The sequence below is a fragment of the Bubalus kerabau genome, chromosome 15 (genome assembly GCF_029407905.1).
Source record: "Bubalus kerabau isolate K-KA32 ecotype Philippines breed swamp buffalo chromosome 15, PCC_UOA_SB_1v2, whole genome shotgun sequence".
NCBI classification, from domain to species: domain Eukaryota; kingdom Metazoa; phylum Chordata; class Mammalia; order Artiodactyla; family Bovidae; genus Bubalus; species Bubalus kerabau.
This window is the reverse complement of record NC_073638.1, coordinates 34,942,868-34,961,311: the sequence shown is the minus strand read 5'-3', so window position 1 is coordinate 34,961,311 and position 18,444 is coordinate 34,942,868. Positions and strand designations below refer to the sequence as shown.

Here is an 18,444-nt window from a genome sequence, read left to right as displayed (position 1 = left end):
GAGAAATCTCTGGGCTTGGCAATAAGGAGAACCAGGTTCAAATCCTGGCTCTGCCACTTAATGGTTGTGTGATTCTAGTCAAGTCCCTGATCTTCTATCAACTCTAAAATGGGGATGATCCAGCTGAGGCATATAAAAAGAACTGGTTGTCAGCATGTTATCTGGCACATTACAGGTGCTTATTAAATCTCCCTCTCTGCATGTTTAACAAGCACATGGCATTTACTGGTATATGAAGAATGGATAAACAAGATTCTGCTGTATAGCACAGGGAACTATATTCAACATCCAGTGATAAGCCATAATGGAAAAGAATATGAAAAAGAATGTATAACGTTTATAACTGAGTCACTTTGCTGTATAGCAGTAATTAGTACAGCGCTGTAAATTGACTAAGCTTCAATAAAAATCCATTTAGAAAAAAAATAATACATTCATATGATTCAAAAGCCAAACAATCTAAAAGGTGTAGCCTTCAAAAACTCACTCTCACTTTATTCCCTATCCACTCCAGTTCCTCCTCCAACAAGTAACAGCCTTTCATTGGTATGTGTGCATGTGAGTTCCCGCACACAAATACAAATAGAAGTCACACATATTCTAGGAGCATAAAATACGTGCACATAGCATTCATGTGCCAGGTACTGATACAAGTACTTTGTAATATGAATTCATTTATTCAGTCAGAACAACCTGATGAGGTAGGTTGTTTGTCATCCCATTTTACAGATGAGGAAACTGAGGCAGTAATTTCACCAAAGGCATCCAGCTAATGAATAGCAAAGCCAGGATATTCTGGCTCCAGAGTTTATCTTTGAAGCACTGCACTGTGCCAGGATTTCCTTTTCCCTTCCAGGGAGAAGGCTATGTATCCAGAACTTCAGGTGTCAGGGCATAACTATGCTCTTCCTTCAGACATAAGGGAGGTGGGTGCAGAGCAGCAGGAGCAGCAGGGGCAGCAGCAGCTCGGAGCCAGGTTCTCCGCTCCCCTCAAGAAAACAGGCAGCACACTACCAGATATAATGTGGATAATAAGGACTTACTGTATAGCACAGGGAATACTACTCAATACTCTGTAATGGTCTGTATGGGAAAGGAATCTAAAATACTACTCAATACTCTGTAATGGTCTGTATGGGAAAGGAATCTAAAAAAGGTGGATATATCTATACAACAAAGAGATATATCGTTGTATCTATACAACAATGTATATATCTATACAGAGTGGATATATCTATATGTATAGCCAGTTCACTTTGCTGTACGCCTGAAACTAACACAACATTGTAAATCAACTACACTCCAATAAAAGTTAAAAATTGAAAACAGACAAGTGCCTGCAGCCAGATTTCTATGGGCCTGAGGACAATCTGTCAGGATACAGAGGCCTTTTCCTCTCCCAAAGGCTCAGAAGGGTGAGGTGACCACGTGACACCACACAGCCTAGTGTGGGGAGACAGGAAGCCTGAGGGCCTGGTGCCCACGACCCCTGGGCCCTGCTCACTCACCTGGAGCCCAACACTGTCGGCCTGGCCACCTTTGATGAGGTGGGAGATGAAGAGTCCACAGCCAAACTCGAGGCCACCACGCACGCTGAGGCCAAGGCCTTCGGGGTGCAACCGGTCCAGACGTACCTCCTTCAGCTTCCTGCCATGGGAGGAAGGGCCGGTGACAGCCCAGCTCTGGTCCAATGGCCAGCACTGCCCCATCCACTTGTCAGAGACCCTGTCCATCCCAGGGTAACCTCTCCCACCCCCGCCTCCAGCCTGCAGCTCTCTCTGTTCCACACCTGGAGCGCCGGGGGGTCAGCTGGTCGTACTCCACCTGGTGTTTCAGTGGGATCAGAGGCCTGATGGCATCAAACAGGGGCAGACGGCTGGGCTCGTTGATGACCAGCTTCAGGTCCCCCACAAGCACGGCCACGTCCATGGTCCTGCAGAGACACGGGGACCCTGGAGCCTCATCCATAGCCATGGCCTCTGAGACCCAAAGATTCCCAGAGGAAGCAGTCCTGGGTTGGGTCCCCACTTCTGGGCCCAGACTTTGGGTGGATAAAAGATTAGAGCCCCTAACCCTGGGCCAGGTGCCTCAGAAGGGTTTGTTCTCCCATCTAAGTATCCCAAGGAAACCATCCAGGTAGATGAAATCAAGCCAGGATTCTCACTCGTCTCTACCTAGTTCCAAAGCCCAGGGTCCTTCCAGACAGGAAACGTCTGTGAGGTGGTGGCCAGCCCTCTCATAACCCTGCTTCTCACCTCCACGCTGCAGCTGAGCTCTGAAAATCCTGAAATCACAGTATATTGCACGAGCCTCTACCTCATACCATTCAGACCCTCAATGTCTAGGGCCGACACTTTTCTGGCTACCAACTGACTTGCTTATTCTCGGTCCATCACCTACTTTTAAAAATATAAGTTGCTCCCTTCTCAAAACCCTTTGACGGTTCCCCACTGCCCAAAGGATGCAGTCCATCTTCTTTGGCAGGCTCAGGGTCTCCATGACCTGTCTCTGTGGACCTGCCTGGGCTGTGTAAATATTTGCTGACACAAGTGAACGGCGTGTCTGCCTGATTCCCAGGAACACTGAGCACTGGCCTCCCTGAGCCCCTCCAGGATTCAAGAGGGAAGTGGTCCTGTCTCAGAACGACCCATCCCAGGGCTTCCTGAAGATAGAGGTACCCGGGCTGGTCCACGGAACCTGGACCCTGCACACTTACTGGTGGTACATCCGCAGCACATCATAGAGATAGTCCTTTTCTGCATCATTTTCAATCAGAAAATCCACCTGGAAAACCCCAAGGCAGAATTATATCTCCAGGCCCAGCACCCCCACAGCAGATCCCGGGACAGGGAGGTCACTGACGGTGGCGGCAGGGGGGTGGCCCTCCTCCGCATCTCTCCAGGGTTGTGAGAAGAGGGCGGAAGCCAGAGGCCAGGCTGGCACCTGACTGCAACACATCAGATGTGCAGACCACCCTGACGTGGCCACAGGAGTCCCTCTGCCTCGCGTCTGGATGTGGTCAGGCTGAGCCTCGTCCCCAGGGCGGTGATGTACACAGCGATGCATACGCGCATCACACTTGTGAAGCCCCCGTGACGGTGATGCACCCCCAAGGCAGCCGTACTGCCGATCACCTCCATGGCTATGTCACCTGTGTCCAGGCCGGCAACACGAGTGTCAGCTCCCCGGTCTGGAAGCCCACTGTCTTACCTGATGGTGGCTGTAGTGCCGGATGACTGCTTTCAGAAAGGATTTAGGCCACTCACTCAGATAGCACATCCCCCGCCCCCGCCGGAGCCCCTAGCACTGAATTCTCCCACGTCCAGTCCTGGCCTAAGCTGGGTCAGCCCTGACTTCTGATCACTCTTTCCCCTTCCCACATCCCTGTGTGCCTCCCCTGCCACCGGAGGGGGAGAATCAGGTTACATTTTTTCAGCTTCCCTGACGTCAATGGCTGGGAGTCCAGGGTCAGGGTCAAGAGCTGTTTTGTTAGCACCTCAATCCCAGGGGAGCTGGTGGGCCAGGAGCCCCGGATTCCACTCCCTGGGACAGCTCGCTGTGTATCTCTGCACTGTGTCCTGAGCTCTCTCTTCAGCCCAGGACTGAGTGAGAGGACTGGGTGGGGGCTTAAGGGGTACTTGGATCCCTCCCTTCTCCAGGCCCAGCAGCATGGTCCAGGGCCTCAGCCCACAAAAGGGAGAAGATGCTGCTGGAAGCTGCAAGCTCCCACCTGATTGGTCCTCAGAGGAAAGTCAGGGCACCTTTGCCTTTTCTGTGGGTATCTTAAGGATTCTGGGAAGTTGGGGGGAAATCTATTTGTCCCAGATACGAGCCCCTTGGGATTTCTGGCCTGAGCAGATGGGTACAGAATGCAGACTTCTAGTCTTCACCTAGCAGTACTTTTTTCCCCTCTTAAAATCAAGCTGAACATTTGATTAGAGATAAGAATAAGCTAGGAGGCTTGCCCTGCACTGACTCAAAGCAGCTTCAGAAATTTATCCTACCCGCTCCAAGGAGGGCATTCCTACTTCCTCTGCTTCAGCGCCCCTTTCCTGCAGGCCAGTAGAAGATGGGGGACAGAAGCACGTGCTAGAGTGGGCAGCACTGAATCTCAGGTGGTAGCCTTGGCTTTTCCACACACCACAGAAGTGGGCACCTCGAAAAGCCCACATCTGTGAGAACCCAGCCTGCTCTCTCCGCACTCTGCCTGGGCTTGCGTGAGAGGGGTGGGGAGCCACACCGAGACAGACCTGGGGTGCCCACACGTGGCTGCGGTGCAGGAGTCTGAGCAGAGAAAAATTCTGTAGGATCAGATTCAGAAATATTTAAATAAATTGGATCATATCACTTTCGTGCTTAATAGCTTCTCATTGTAGTTAAAACAAAATTCAAGAACTTCCCTGGTGGTCTGGTGATTAAGATTCCAGGTTCCCAGTGCAGGGGGCCCTGGTTCAATGAATGATCAGGGAACTAGACCCTGCATGCCGCAACTAAGACCCGGCGCAGCCAAATCCCTTACCTTATCAAGGCCCAACTTTAGCTCCTGCCACTCTTCCTAGCTACACAAGCCTCCTTTCAGTGTTTCCCACAGGCTACACTCGCTCTAGCCTCAGGGCCATCATATATATTGTTTTCCTCCTTCCCTGCATGGCTGGCCTCTGCCCCAGGGAGGTCTTCCTGCTCACCAACCTAAACAGAACCCACTCCATCACCCCAAAGATGCTTCAATTCCTTCATTACAACAGTCACAATTTGCAATTAATTAAGGCTTGCTTTTTTGTGAACTGGTTTGTTTCCTTCATTAGACAGAAAAACCCCACAAAGGAAAGATGAAGTCCATTTTTTTCTAAGTCTCTTGAGCCTAATGCATAGAATGTGGTCAGTAAAGAAGTATCAGAGGGGTTTCTCCATCCCCCTGCCTCCTGGTCCATGCACAGTCAGATGGGAGGAAGGGAATCATGGGAGCAGAAAGGGAAGGGAAATAACATTTGCATCATGGGATGGCACCAAGAACTTCTCTGGGCTTTACTCCACTTGTTTATCTCACCAGCCCTACAAGGCCAATTTTGCAGATGAGGAAACTGAAGACCAGAGAGGTTACACCATGTCACACAAGGTACCACAGCTAATCAGAGATGATTCTGGGGCTTCCCCAGTGGCTCAGCGGTCAAGAATCTGTCTGCAAGGCAGGAGATACAGGAGACATGGGCTCGATCCCTGAGTCAGAAAGATCCCCTGGAGTAGGGCATGGCAACCCACTTCAGTATTCTTCTCTGAAGAATCCCATGGACAGAGAAACCTGGCGGGCTTCAGTCCATGGAGTCGCAGAGTCTGAGTCACTGAAGTGACTGAGCATGCACGCATGCTATCTGATTCCAAAGCCTATGCTCTCCCTGCTACACCACTGCCTGTGTGAGTCAGGACTTCCAGGGAAAAAACTTCAAGGGCTCTTCAGGCCAAAATTTCAAAACTTTCGCTCTCAAGCAGGTTCCCCTTATCTCAAATCCCCATCTCTCTCCTTCATACTCAAGAAATCCCTTTGGGTTTGGTCTAGAACAAGCAAGAAAATACCTCTTTTGGATAACTCCTGGAACTGCAGATGTTCTGCTTTCAATGAAAGCATAAAAAGCCCATCTGCTCTGATTGCAGTGAGGAGAGCCCAACCAAAGGCTTCTAGCTCAATTCCAGCCATGGGTGGTGACACAAGACAAAGTAGAGGAGAGGGAAATCCCTTCTTGACTGAGGCCTTATGACTGAAGCTCTCTGCAACCCCTCCTTGCAGAAATGCCTTCTGCTGCATCATTAGATGTAAGAAGTGAGGCACTGTCCTCAGCAGACAGCGTTTATGCACTGGGCGGAAAGTAGAAACTGAAGACAAAGGCAATTTCCAATATTAGAGTCTAAGGTTCTGCTTTTCTGCATCCCAAGCACAGATCACCTGGAGATGCTCTTCGAGGAAAGAGCCTATTCCTGGGGGTCCCAGGCTCCTGGTCCTTGTGGGCAGCCCTCCAGTGCTGACCCCTGCATCCAGAGGTCCCCACCCAGAAACTACATCTTATCAGTCTCCTGCTGAGGCAGCCTGCAAAGTTCAGCTCTTTAGCTCCATTCATTCTCAGAGCCTAGGTCACTCCAACCCTGACTTTCAATTCTGCCCTTCCCTATCCCTCCAGGGTCATCTCTATTACCTCCCAAGTGTGACTCAGGCTGCAGCCAAACAGACCTTCCCCTAACACACTGGAACCTCCTCGACCTCATTCAGAATTGTCCCATCTATCCCCAGCAATTCAATTTGTCCATTTAAAAAACTATCCATTTACCACAATATCTGGGAAATCATACCTGGCTTATGTAGAATGTTCTTTAAACACCAATGTAAGGGATAAATCAAAATGCTGGGAGTCTCGTGACCCTGACCATTCCCCACCCAGGAATGTCTCCAAAAAGACTCAGAGACGACAGCACCACTTTGTTCTCTGACCTGAGTGAAAACACACGCGCCAGGAAAGACAGCTGAGAAGCCTGAACGTGCAGAAACATCAGCACTATAATTCAAATTTTGCTTGTAAGTATTTAAAAAACTTATATAATGTCTCTTCCTCCTCGAATCTAGGTTCAAGCAAACTCCCCAGGAGGGTCTCCCCCGTACCAGTCCAAGGGGCAGCTTCAGGGATCCCGTCCCTGGATGGGATGTGTGTTGGAATGGCTGTGTGCCATTCTCCCAAAAGCTTGTGCTCAGCTACCTGTAACACGCCTGGTACACAGTAGGTCTTAAAGCACCATGCCATGCAAACAGGTGCACAGTGCTCAGTGGTGTCTGCTGAATGAACTCCAGTGGCCTTAGTCTAGAGCCTTCCTTCTATCCTCTCCACCAGTCTGGAGTCACCTTCCCATCACTCCTCAGTACACAGCCTCCTGGATCTGTCTCCTCTTAGCTCAGTTCCAGTCTCGGACCCACACAAGATGGCCTGCCCTCTCTCTTCCCACTGACCTCTGTTATCATTTAAGGGGAGTCCAAGTCCCTCTTCTAGAGTCTTTCCTGACCATGCCCAGTCCAGAGCCTCCTTACCAGCCTCCCAGCCTGAGGCCCTTGACTGGCTCCCTCATTTGGGCCAGACTCTGCTTACAGACAGGCCACCATATCTGAAGTACTTTACTTGTATTGTCTTTAAAAACCCTCTGAGGTGGATGGATATTACCCCCATTTGACAGATGAGGAAATCAAGGCTCTGAAGTAGTAGAGATGAGATGACTCCTGGCTCCAAAACCCTTGTTTTTTTCCAAACTACCACATTGTATCCACTTACCAGTTAGAACCTCCTTATTTGTATGTGTCTAATACACATTAATTGAGCACTTAGTGTGTGCAAGACACCATGTCTTCTTTCTCTAACTAGATATAAAAAGCCTTTCCCTTTCTTGGATCCCTCTTGATGGACACAGAAGCCCTAATTAGACCACCATGTACAAGTAACTGTGTGGGGGTCTCTTTACCACATCAATACCCTATGCCCAGTCATCTTGTGCCCACTCATCTTGTGTCTGGTCCCCTCTGTCCAGCATGGGCCTTCTCTGGCCAATGTTCAGCTGGCTCAGTGCTATCGGCCTGCATGGTAAGGGATATCTCCCTCCTCACAAGGTGCAAGCCCTTGTCTAGGGCACTGGAAGTAGACTCTGGGTTTGGCCTTGGGTCTCTCCAACTTCACCTCCTTGCCTTCCTCCATATGGACTACCCTTTCAGATTGGCCTCACAGGGGAAGCACACAACCTTCCGCTCATGAAAATTCATGTATGCACTCAGCCAAAGACGGAGAAAGAGAGCAAGAAGCAGATTAAATAATGCATGTTGTTCCACTGGGTGACATTTGCCCTCCTAGGGCTGTGTCGGGATTAAATGAATGAGTATCTGTAAAGACATTCACTGTAAAGACATTTACTGTAAGACAGTGCCCAGGGCTCCTAAACTTCAAGGGCTCTAAAATGTGTGCTGCATCGCTTTCCTTTTGCCTCCAGACCCACAACCCAGCCTCCTCCACCTAGAGGAGTGTCCCAGGAAGCTTTGCCTGGGCTCTCTGCCCTCTACTTCCTTCTGGGTTCAGCCAAGTCGGGCGGTAAGACAGCCTGGGGAGAAAGGGAGTGGGGTTCTGATTCCCTGGCTCTCTCCGTGCCAGACCACCACGAGGCAGGTGCCCCCACCTGAGGTGGCAGCATCTGACTGGGCATCTCTCTGCAGCCACTCTCTCCTTTGTTCTGGGACCCCTTCCCTTGCCCCTTGGGGAGCCCCTGGCCTCCAGTGCTGCTCCCAGGCTGTGTCACCACGCCTTGGCAGCTCAGCCATCCCCGCCCTTTCCTGTAAGCAGTCCCTTCATAAAACTCTTCAGTCTCCCACTTGAGTGAGCCACCTGCTTCCTGCTGAAGCCCTGGCTGGTGTGAAATCTTAGCTATAAGCACTGGTGGTAGCAGCAGTATTTCTTCTCTGTGAGCTCTTCCTCTACCTATAAAAGTCACTCAGTCGTGTCTGACTCTTGCGACCCCAAGGACTGTAGCCCATCAGGCTCCTCTGTCTGTAGAATTCTCCAGGCAAGAACACTGGATTGGGGAGCCATTTCCCTCCTTCAGGGGATCTTCCCGACCCAGGTATCAAACCTGGGTCTCCTGCAAGGCAGGCAGATTCTTTACCATCTGAACCACCAAGGAAGCCCAAGTCTCCTCAAATGCCAGCTCCCCTTGGTCAAGCCTTTCCTCAGGCTCCCCAACATACCTGCCCTGTCATTCTCTCTGCACAGGATGACACTTGGTTCCCACCTCTGCCGTGGGACTCACCAAGCTGTGTTGGACTTCCTTTCTTCACCTGCCTGTCTCCTCACTAATCCATATGGGTCCCAACACAGGCCTAGCGGAAGAAAGGCGGGCAGTGAGGCCACGTCCCCTTCCCCATGTGGGTCTGCACGTCTCTGTACTTTCAGTTTCCTCCTCCGTAAAATGGGAATAAAGGATCTCGTAGGATTCCATCCTTTTGTGAGAGATTAAAAATGGTTTTTTAAAAAATTCTTCATTGAGTTAATAGTTGTTACTTTGAACAGTGCCTAGAAAGTAGCAGGTTCTAAGTGTTTGTTAGTTAAACTAAGTAAGCATAAATGAATACAAGTTCCATGTTCTCAGCAACTGGCAGAGAGTAGACCTTCGTAAGTGTCGTTGGGATGTTAGGATCTAGTTCCACTTCCACCCAGGCCTGCACAGTGCACATCCTGGAGTTCAGCTCAGTTGCTCAGTCGTGTCGGACTCTTTGTGACCCCATGGACTGCAGCACGCCAGGCCTCCCTGTCCATCACTAACTCCAGGAAATTGCTCAAACTCATGTCTATCATGTCGGTGATGCTATCCAGCCATCTTGTCCTCTGTTGTCCCCTTCTCCTCCTGCCTTCAGTCCTTCCCAGAATCAGGGCCTTTTCCAATAAGTCAGTTCTTCCCATCTGGTGGCCAAAGTATTGGAGTTTCAGCTTCAGCATCAGTCCTTCCAATGAATATTCAGGACTGACTTCCTTTAGGATTGACTGGTTGGACCTCCTTGCAGTCCAAGGGACTCTCAAGAGTCTTCTCCAACACCACAGTTCAAAAGCATCAATTCTTTGGTGCCCAGCTTTCTTTAGAGTCCAACTGTCACATCCATACGTGACCACTGTGGGCATCCCAGAGAACTGAGTTTATCTGACTCATGTTTTATTACCCTTCGTCTTTTCAAGAGACTTGTGTCATGCTTACTAGTTGGTAGCATTTGACCCAGTGCCAGGCACAGCAGATCACACCCTCCTTCTGCTGGTTCTCTTGCCTTGCTTGAGGTTCCTTCTCCTCTTCGTCTCCTCTACAGGTTGGGGTGCCCCAGGCTCTGTCCTGAGTCTTCTCTCCATCAGCACCGTCTCCCTAAGTGACTTCACCAGTTTCTGGGGTTTAAATACCATTTATACCTTAAGAATTCACTGAGGCTTATCCCCAGCACAGAACTTTTCCCTGATTTTCACACTCCTACATCTACTGATCTTCTCAGTCGCCTTTGTACTTGGAGATCTAAAAGGTATTTCAAACATAAAACATTCAAAATGGAACTCTTGGTTTCCACCACCTCCGGCTCTGTCTCCACCAACATCTTCCTCTTCCCAACACAGTCTCACCCTTGATACCTTTCTCTCCATACCTGCAACCATCCCATCAGCAAAGCCTGTCAGATCTACCTTGAACATATATCCTGGGTCTGGCACTCCATCTAGTCCATTGCAGGAGCCTCCTAAGGGAGGGTCCGCCTTCTCCCCTTTACTGTCTCAGTCTGTTCTCTACCAGCAGTCAGAGCAATCCTCTTAAAATGTAAGTCAATCATATCACTCCCCTGCTGGCTTCTTTCACTTAGAACAAAACCCCAAATCCTGAGTATGGCCCATTAGGACTCCACCACCCCTTTGATCCATCTCCCACCACTCTTCATTCTGTAAGTCCTCTCAGAAACACCATCCGACTTGCTGTTCCTAAAGAAGGCAACCAGATGCTTGCCTCAGGGCCTTTGCACTTGCTGTTCCCTCTTCCTGGAATGTTCTTCTTACACGTTGAGACACCAGGTGTTTTACCCAGTGAGGTAGAAATCAGCTCATGAGGCAGAAATGACTGCATGCTGATATATCTGCATGACTCCTTCCCTCATTTCTTTTATGTCTTTATGTCTTTGCTGAAATATCACTTTTTTCAGAGAGATTTTCCTGACTATCCTATTAAAAGTACTATCTCGTCACTCTTTATCCCCTCACCTCACTCAGTTAATTTTTTTCATAGCGTTCATTACTACTTGGCATTTTATGGCACTTCCATTGGTTTGCTTGTTAACTGTCTGTCTTCCCTACTAGAATGTACTCTCTAAGAGGGCAGAGACTTTGTTTTGTTATTCAGTGGTTAGAGTACTGCCTGGCATGTATCAGCAACTGAGTCAATATATATTGTATACATGCATGAATGAATGAAAGATTAGCAAATCCCTAGAAGGCAGAGGCTCTTCCTGACCTTATTTATTCCCCAAACTCCCCAAGCCAGATGCATAGCTTTAGGCAGGGTACACTACAGATGCCCATGAATATATGATTGCTAAACAGTCAATAAATACTTTTTGAGCAAATGAGTAACCAAGTTCCTGCAACCTGCGGGTGCAGTGTGCAAGAGCAGGTTTCTTTTGAAAAGCTGGTTCTCCTGGGGGGAAGCCTTAGTCTCTGATGCCCCCCTCCCCTTGCCTTGGTGTCCTGGCTGAAGGCTGTGACCAGGAAGGGCATGCAAGTGCTGCTCACAGCCTTGGGGAAACTGTACAAGCCCAACAGTCCCCGCTCAACGGTCTGGAGACTGTTGGGTCATCCATTAGGATGCTCCGTAGGCATCAGTGGGGAATAGTGAGGCCCTTTACCAAATGGTTGCTGCACAACCAGAGCAGCCCAGATTTGAACAGCTATTTCATCCTCACCATCCTGTGAGGTGAGCACAACGAATTCCATCTCACAGTGAAGGAAACTAAAGCTCAGTGAGGTTAAGTGGCTTGCCCAAGGTCTCACTGCAGAGAGGGACAGGACTGAGATTTGAGCCAATTTCTACCTCATTGGGTAGAACACCAGGTGGCTCAGGTGGTGAAGAATCTGCCTGTGATGTAGGAGATCTGGGTTCGATCCCTGGGTGGGGAAGATCCCCTGGAGAAGGGAATGGCAAACCACTCCAGTGTTCTTGACTGGAAAATCCCACAGACAGAGGAGCCTGGTGGGCTACAGTCCACGGGGTTGCAAAGAGTCAGACACGACTGAGCAACTAACACACACACTGATTACCTCATTGGAAAAGACCCTGATGCTGGGAAAGACTGAAGGGCAAAGGAGAAGGGGACAGCCAAGGATGAGATGTTTAGATAGCATGAGTGACTCAATGGACATGAATTTGAGCAAACTCTGGGAGATAGTGAAGGATAGAGGACCCTGGCGGGCTACAGTCCATGGGGTTGAAAAGAGTCAGACACGACTTAGCAACCAAACAATAACTACCTAACTCCAGACAACAGACAACAGTAGACATTTACTGAGGCTTCACTAAGTAACAGGCTCTATTTAAGCTCTCTACACATGTGTAGGTCTCATCTATCTCTCACAATAAACTTACTAGTTAAGTATTACTGTGATCCTCATTAACCAAATTGGAGAACTGAGGCACAGAGAAGTTAATAACTTTCTCCAGGTCACACAGCACTTTCCGTGACAACACACTACCTTTAATGCTACCTCCAACGACTAAGGATTTATTTAGATTACAAATCATTCTCAAGGGGGTAAATTTTCTCTGAAACACTAAGGAAGGGGCATCTAGAAAGCAATCAACAGCAAGGTCTCTCCTCGGCTGCTTCATCCTCTCTCCCCAGTTCCCAGATGATCTCCAACCTGGGAGGGGAAGGCTGCTTCGGCTTCCGAAGCAACAGGGCACAAAGTCCAGCCATGGCCTTGCTGAGCACGCCCCGCCTGCACACTCAGGGCATTAATAGGTAATGACTCTTGTGATGAGGAAGAGCAGGGTGGTGGAAACACAGAGGCCTGGGGCCCTTTGGGGTGCATGGGGCCTGGGGAAGAGAAACAGGGGGTAACCCAGGGGTTGAGTCAGACACCAGGGACCCCAGAAACAACTCTCTCAAAGAGGCAAAGAAAAGTACCTCATGAGGAGAAGACAAAAGAGGACCCGACATTACTTTCAATCCCAGGGCAGGAAAGTGAAATTCAAGCATGAGTCATCTTGGGGTAGGGGACGGGCAAGTGGGTTGCCTGAAATCTACACTCACCAAATGTCCCCGGCGGCTGAAATTTCTCCCCTCGGGTCCCTTTGCAACAGGATGCGCTGGTGAACACTGTCTCACACTCCCCTTGTTATTTCCCAGCCCCCATACTCCTGCGTGAACTTCCGGTTATCTCTCATCCCTGGGATCCCAAGGCCTCATTTTTAGAAGACTCTGGCCAGCAGGAGCTGTCCCCTTTGTGCCCCCACCAAACCTTGATTCCAACACTCAGCACCCAGGTGTGGGTAGTTATTAGTATAGGGTCTGTATTCCACCCACATGACCAGCAACTTGAAGGCACAGACTGGGTGCTCAAAACATGTTTCTTAAGTGAACAACTGACCGTTGGTCCCTAGTCCCAGGCCACAACCCTTAGCCTCTGTGGCCTCCATACTGGCTGGCTCCTTGAGCTCCCCTGGGCCTCTCTGTGGTGAGAGAGGGGCCAAGCCCCCGGACCTTGTCTACCTGAGCTCTGCCCTCTCAGGCTTGGGAAGGGGGTTGGCTGGGTCTAAAGACACTGCCTCTCTGGGTGGGTCTCAAGGCTCAGTCACCCTTCCCTTAGGCAGGGCCTGTGGGTAGCTCCAGACACCGCTGGCTGCACCCTTGGGCTCTGAGGCATCCTCAGGCCTAGTGGGGATGTACACTGGATCTCTTCAAAGGGTCCTCTCTGACCTCAGGGCCTCCGCAATTCCTGCACAGCTCTGGAAACAGTTCTGGGAAGCCTGGGTCAAACCCAGTGGTCTCCAGCGATGGTCTCTGACAGTCCTGGGCCACCAATGAGGCCCCTCACTGGTGGAGAGCCTAAAGGGCCTGGCTGACTCCCATGGCTCCCTCCACTATTTCTCAGGTCCTAAGAAATGCCCTTAGATGGGGAGTGGGCTGCCTGACATGCCTCCAACTCGAATTTTCAGGTCAGAAGACAGATTGAGGCATCCACTTGCCCTCCCTCCCAGTCCTCACCTCTCAGACACTATCCCAGAGCCTCTCTACACCCTCCAACACCCCATAGCTGGGGGCGCTAGGAGGGAGCCGGGCAGAGGCGTGGGGTGGGCGTTGCCCACTATGGGGCATCTCAGAGAAATATCCCATCTCAAGGCAAGATCGGAAGGCATTCTAACCCCCTACCCCCACCCCCGCAGCGTATTAAGAAAACGGACACTTTCAGGAAGGAACTCGGTTTAGTGGCTTCGACACCTAGAGTCCCAATGCTTCTCCCTCATTTTACTGGGGATTCCTGCTGGTAACCAAAGGGCCCTCAGGGTCCCAGCCCACCCAGAGCCCCAGGACCGACCGGCAAAGGGAGAGGTGGTGCCGTGGGTATCCACCGCCCACCCACTCCGCCCCCGGACTCCGCGGGGGCGCTGGAGGGCCGCTAGTGGCTCTGACCTTGTGCCGGAATTCTCGGGCCACCTTCCGATCCATGGCTGGGTTGGATCGAGTCGCTTGCTACACAGTTCCGCTCCTTCGGGTGCCGGCTGCTGGGTGACGGGCTGCTCCAGCCCTCAGAGGCGGCGACCGTGACAGGCGGAGCCTGGGAAGGAGAGGGTGGGGCCTGGGGCGGACGGGGCGGGGCGGCGGGAGGTACCTGTCCTGAATCTCGCCGCCTCTCACTGAAGCCTGAGAGCCGCTGGCCAGGAGGGCGTGTCTATGGTGGCGGCAGCGATGGTTGGACGTGTGACTGGCCCTGCCCTTGGAGTGGTTCCCAAACACACGCGGTTAACTGAAGGGATCTCAGGAAGCTGTCTGTCACCCCTTGCCAAGCATCTCACCTTCACTGTACATTCTATAGTAGTTGCTTCCCTGGACTTTTCCAACTTGGAAGAAACCTGTTTGTGAACTCCTTGGGGTTGGGTGTTACTGTAGCCCACAGGAACCTGAACAGTGGGTAGGAGGGCCCCTTCTCCACTGAGTTCCTCTCCCACAGTTCCCTAGCTCCCCGCCACACACACACACACACAAGCATGGAAGAGCCTGGAAATGACATCCTGATTTACAGCCGACCTTTACCCGGGGATGACGCCTGTCTGGTTCATTTGAATCAATTCAACTAAGATCTGAGGTAGGAGATAGACGGGCTCCAGGTTGGATATTTACAATCAGCCAGCCTGCCTCCTCTTTGCATTTCCTGAGGCAAGAGATAGGTGGGCTGCAGTTGAGGAACGGACCACCAGCCCCCTCTTTGCTCTCACAAATGGAAGCAACAACAGAAACAGGGTAAATAGAAAGTCTTTGTCTCCTGTAAACATCTCAAAGGAATAAGGCAAAAGTCCAGTCTGAGTAGAGGATACGGGAGACACTACACATGTGCAGAAAGGCTCCTTGGAGTTAAAAGTCAGGGGATAACTCCAAGCCATATGAGTCTTGCTCCTCCCAGAAGCCTTCACTTCGAGATCCACCTTGGCTGATGGGGTGTGTGCACACCCCAGGGGAGGGTCCCAGGATAGGCCAGGTATGGAAAAAGAAACCAGACAATTGGCCTGAAAGAAGACAAAGGCCCGGAAATACTGACCTATATAAATGATTTAACCTCCTCTTTACTGTGCTCCTCCTCATTGGGGGGACGCCCACACCCTTTCTCTCTGGGTGTGCATCTCAGCCTTGCTTCTATCTCAACTAAACAAACTGCTTCTCTATGCGCTCTCCCACTTGTTGTGGTGCTATGTCTCTAAAATAAACTTTGTACCTGCACTGACAGTTTCTGCCTCCGTGATAAATGCACTTTTCACTGGGGGCAAAGATCCAGGGAAAACTAGCTTCTAGCCTCTAGCCCTTGCTGGTTTGGTGGCTAGGATTCCTGGTTTTCACCCAGGCTACCCAGATTCAATTCCTGGGCAGGGAATGAAGATCTCATTTCAGGCCACCAGTCTCTGCTGCCCCACCCAGATCAGGTCTAGTGCTGGGGTGCAAAGATAATGATGAACCAAGGCTGAGACAGACTGAGAGCACAGAGGGGGTGAGGGGTGATAAAGACAGTTGTGAATGGAAAGAGTGGGCACCTTTAATTACGAATTTGTTTACTTGTCTCTGCACTCAACCCAGGGCGAGGGCCTGCCCTGTTTGCACCATGTCAAAGGCGAGGGGACAGGAGATGGACTGCAGCCCAAATCAGCAAATTACTGTAATTTTAGAGGCATCTAGAGACCCTGTCCTTTGCAGCCCACCTGCAATAGCTGAAGTTTTGCCAGCAGACTATTTTTATTTATCTAAATTATGACCTAATTTGAGATGTAAATCCTTTCTGGAAAAGAACCTTAAAATAGCATCCATATTCTCCCCTTAGTATTAATTAGTTATGTTGGAGATAAAAGATTTGTGGGATTTTCAAAGGTCTAGGAAACGTGCATAAAACAAATTCCCCTCCAACTGACTTTTTTGACTTTCTGCATTTCATAACTATGTCATATGGCTGTTTATTTCATGTACAGATTTCAGGCAGAGCAGCAAATCCCCTTGTGAGGGTGAATGACATCCAGTGATACCCTAATCCTTCTTTTACCTGAACATTGCCCACACAGACGCTCTTCTCTAAATGCCTCCCTCTTGGTTTTAGGGACAAAACTGAGTCCTGGTTCTCCTTTCCCATTGAATCCAGGCCCAAGCTCATACTGCTTGCTGTACAACAGACCAATAAACTGAGAGATGACTTGTTGGGACAAGGAACAGTGACTTTATTTGTAAAGCCAGCAGACCAAGAAGATGGTGGACTAGAGTTCCAAAGAACCATCTTCCCTGAGTTAGAATTCAGGCTTCTTTTATACTGAAAGAGGAAGCAGGCATCTTTTATACTAAAGGGGGAGGGAGTGTGGCTGGATGTTGCAAACTTCTTAATGTTGGAATCCTTTGTTCTTATAGCTGTCCACATAGCTTGGGTCTCAACGTTCCTGTAAGCATCAAACAAGACAAATGTTATTCTCTGTTCTGAAACTTTTGTCTCTATATGAGTGGGAAAGTATTAGACCTTTAATGGTCAGAGCCCTGAAAATGGGTTATCCTGTATATTTCACGCTATTAGCTACATTTTTGACTTAGAGCAAAAGCAACAGAATACGAAGGTTAAAGTAAAGGAAACAGATTCAATATGGAGTCAGATTTGTCCTTCCCTATTACACCATGAATGTTCCTTTTCAAGCTTTCTCTAAGAGTCTTGCCTTCACCCATTCCTTAACTGGTGTTTTTTAAGGTTCCATCCTTGGCTTTTTCCTCTTCATCATCCCACCTAAGCCCATGGCTTCAAATACGCTGTGTGGAGATAGCTATCCATGCTTTATTTACCACTGTATTTCCAGAATAGTGTGTGGCGAGGAGTAGATGCTCAATAAATTTGTTGACAGGATGAATGAATAAAGGCATCCCAAATATACACCTCTGCCCAGGGGCCTGTGAGGGCTGACACTATCATCATCACCATCTACAAGGCCTGGCATCTGGTTGGTGTTCTAACACTTAGTTGGCCAAGTGAAAGATGCAAAGTTTCCCAAGGCTCTCAGGCCCACATTTCTACCATTCCAAAATTTTTCCTGGGCAGAGCGTATCTTATTCACAAAACTGAAGTTGTTTTTGTCAAAGTCAGGCCTCAACGGGACCAATAATATCTGAGTGTAAGGCATTTCTGTTAGTCAACATATCCTGAACTGGGGCCTGAGCTAGTGCTGGACACACAGAGGACTAAGGCATGATCTAACTCCTAGAGGCTGGATCCCTAGCTCAAAACTAGGGGTAGAGTGGGGTCTTGGGGACCCAGGAGGCTGTAGTGGGAAATGGTGTAAACACAGGCTACACTCTGCAGGCCTGAGCCATGGCTCTGCCACTGATCACTGAGTTGCGCCTCCTGGGACCTCTGTAAAAGGAATGCATAGGACCAGACTTATACCAGCATCCTGGGTCTCCAAGAACCCAGTAAGGGGCTTCCAGAACCCAGGTTCCTGAGCCAGGGATCTCTGAGGAGCAAGGGATGTTGGAAGCTGCACAGACTCCTGCCTCCTTGCTCCTCCAAGGGACTTAGCGCTGAGTGTGATCTGAATCCAACCTCCCTCGGGGAGGGGCAGCCACAGACCAAGAAGAACAAAGGCGGCCACCCTCTACGCCCCGCACACCGATCAGACTCCTAAATTATGGTAATAAGTTGGGCGGTCCCGTCTCTCTAGCTCGGGGCGGAGCCAGGTGCCTGGGGGGCGGAGCCAAGGGTATCCTGGGGCAAGAGAGCAAGAGGCCCGGCGGCCTCCAACCAGTGGAGGTGTGACTCTGCCTTCGCGGGAGAGGCACTCGGACTTGGTCCTGCGCTCAGCTTCCCAGTCCCCGCGCGCCCCTATGGGGGCCCCGGCGCCAGTGTTCTGCCTGCTCCTAGCTTGCGTCTGGCTGCCCCGGGGTGAGCCGGCAGGGGAGTTTCCGCCACTGCAGTCTCTCGGTGAGAGGGGTGTGGACTAGGGGAGGCCAGGAACCTGGGAGAAGGTTTAGAGCGACAGACCTGGGCCAGCTGGAGAGAGGGTAAAGAAAGAAGGTTTGAGGGACGGCAGGGGGACAGCCAGGGAATGGGTCCAGGAGGGACCGCAGAAGGAAAGAAAGGCCAGCCGCAGTCAGGGGAATGGCTCTTAAGCTGGGCAGCGTGGAAGAGATCC

The 18,444-nt window shown here is 50.3% G+C and overlaps 2 protein-coding genes across 2 annotated transcripts in view; one reads left to right on the top strand and one right to left on the bottom strand.

Annotated features, from left to right (window-relative positions):
* USH1C (USH1 protein network component harmonin) overlaps window positions 1-10,187 on the bottom strand; it is a 42,997-nt gene extending 32,810 nt beyond the window's left edge. The window contains exons 1-5 of the mRNA XM_055547486.1: window positions 10,167-10,187; window positions 5,747-5,761; window positions 2,717-2,784; window positions 1,790-1,933; window positions 1,509-1,647 (exon numbers count right to left, since the gene is read on the bottom strand). Coding sequence (XP_055403461.1) covers window positions 1,509-1,647; window positions 1,790-1,933; window positions 2,717-2,784; window positions 5,747-5,761; window positions 10,167-10,187 — 387 coding nt within the window. The remainder of the gene's footprint in view (window positions 1-1,508; window positions 1,648-1,789; window positions 1,934-2,716; window positions 2,785-5,746; window positions 5,762-10,166) is intronic.
* A 7,949-nt stretch (window positions 10,188-18,136) lies between these two features.
* The window catches only part of OTOG (otogelin), an 83,686-nt gene continuing 83,378 nt past the window's right edge, over window positions 18,137-18,444 (top strand). Inside the window, exon 1 of the mRNA XM_055547484.1 lies at window positions 18,137-18,233. Within this exon, the coding sequence (XP_055403459.1) occupies window positions 18,137-18,233 (97 nt within the window). The remainder of the gene's footprint in view (window positions 18,234-18,444) is intronic.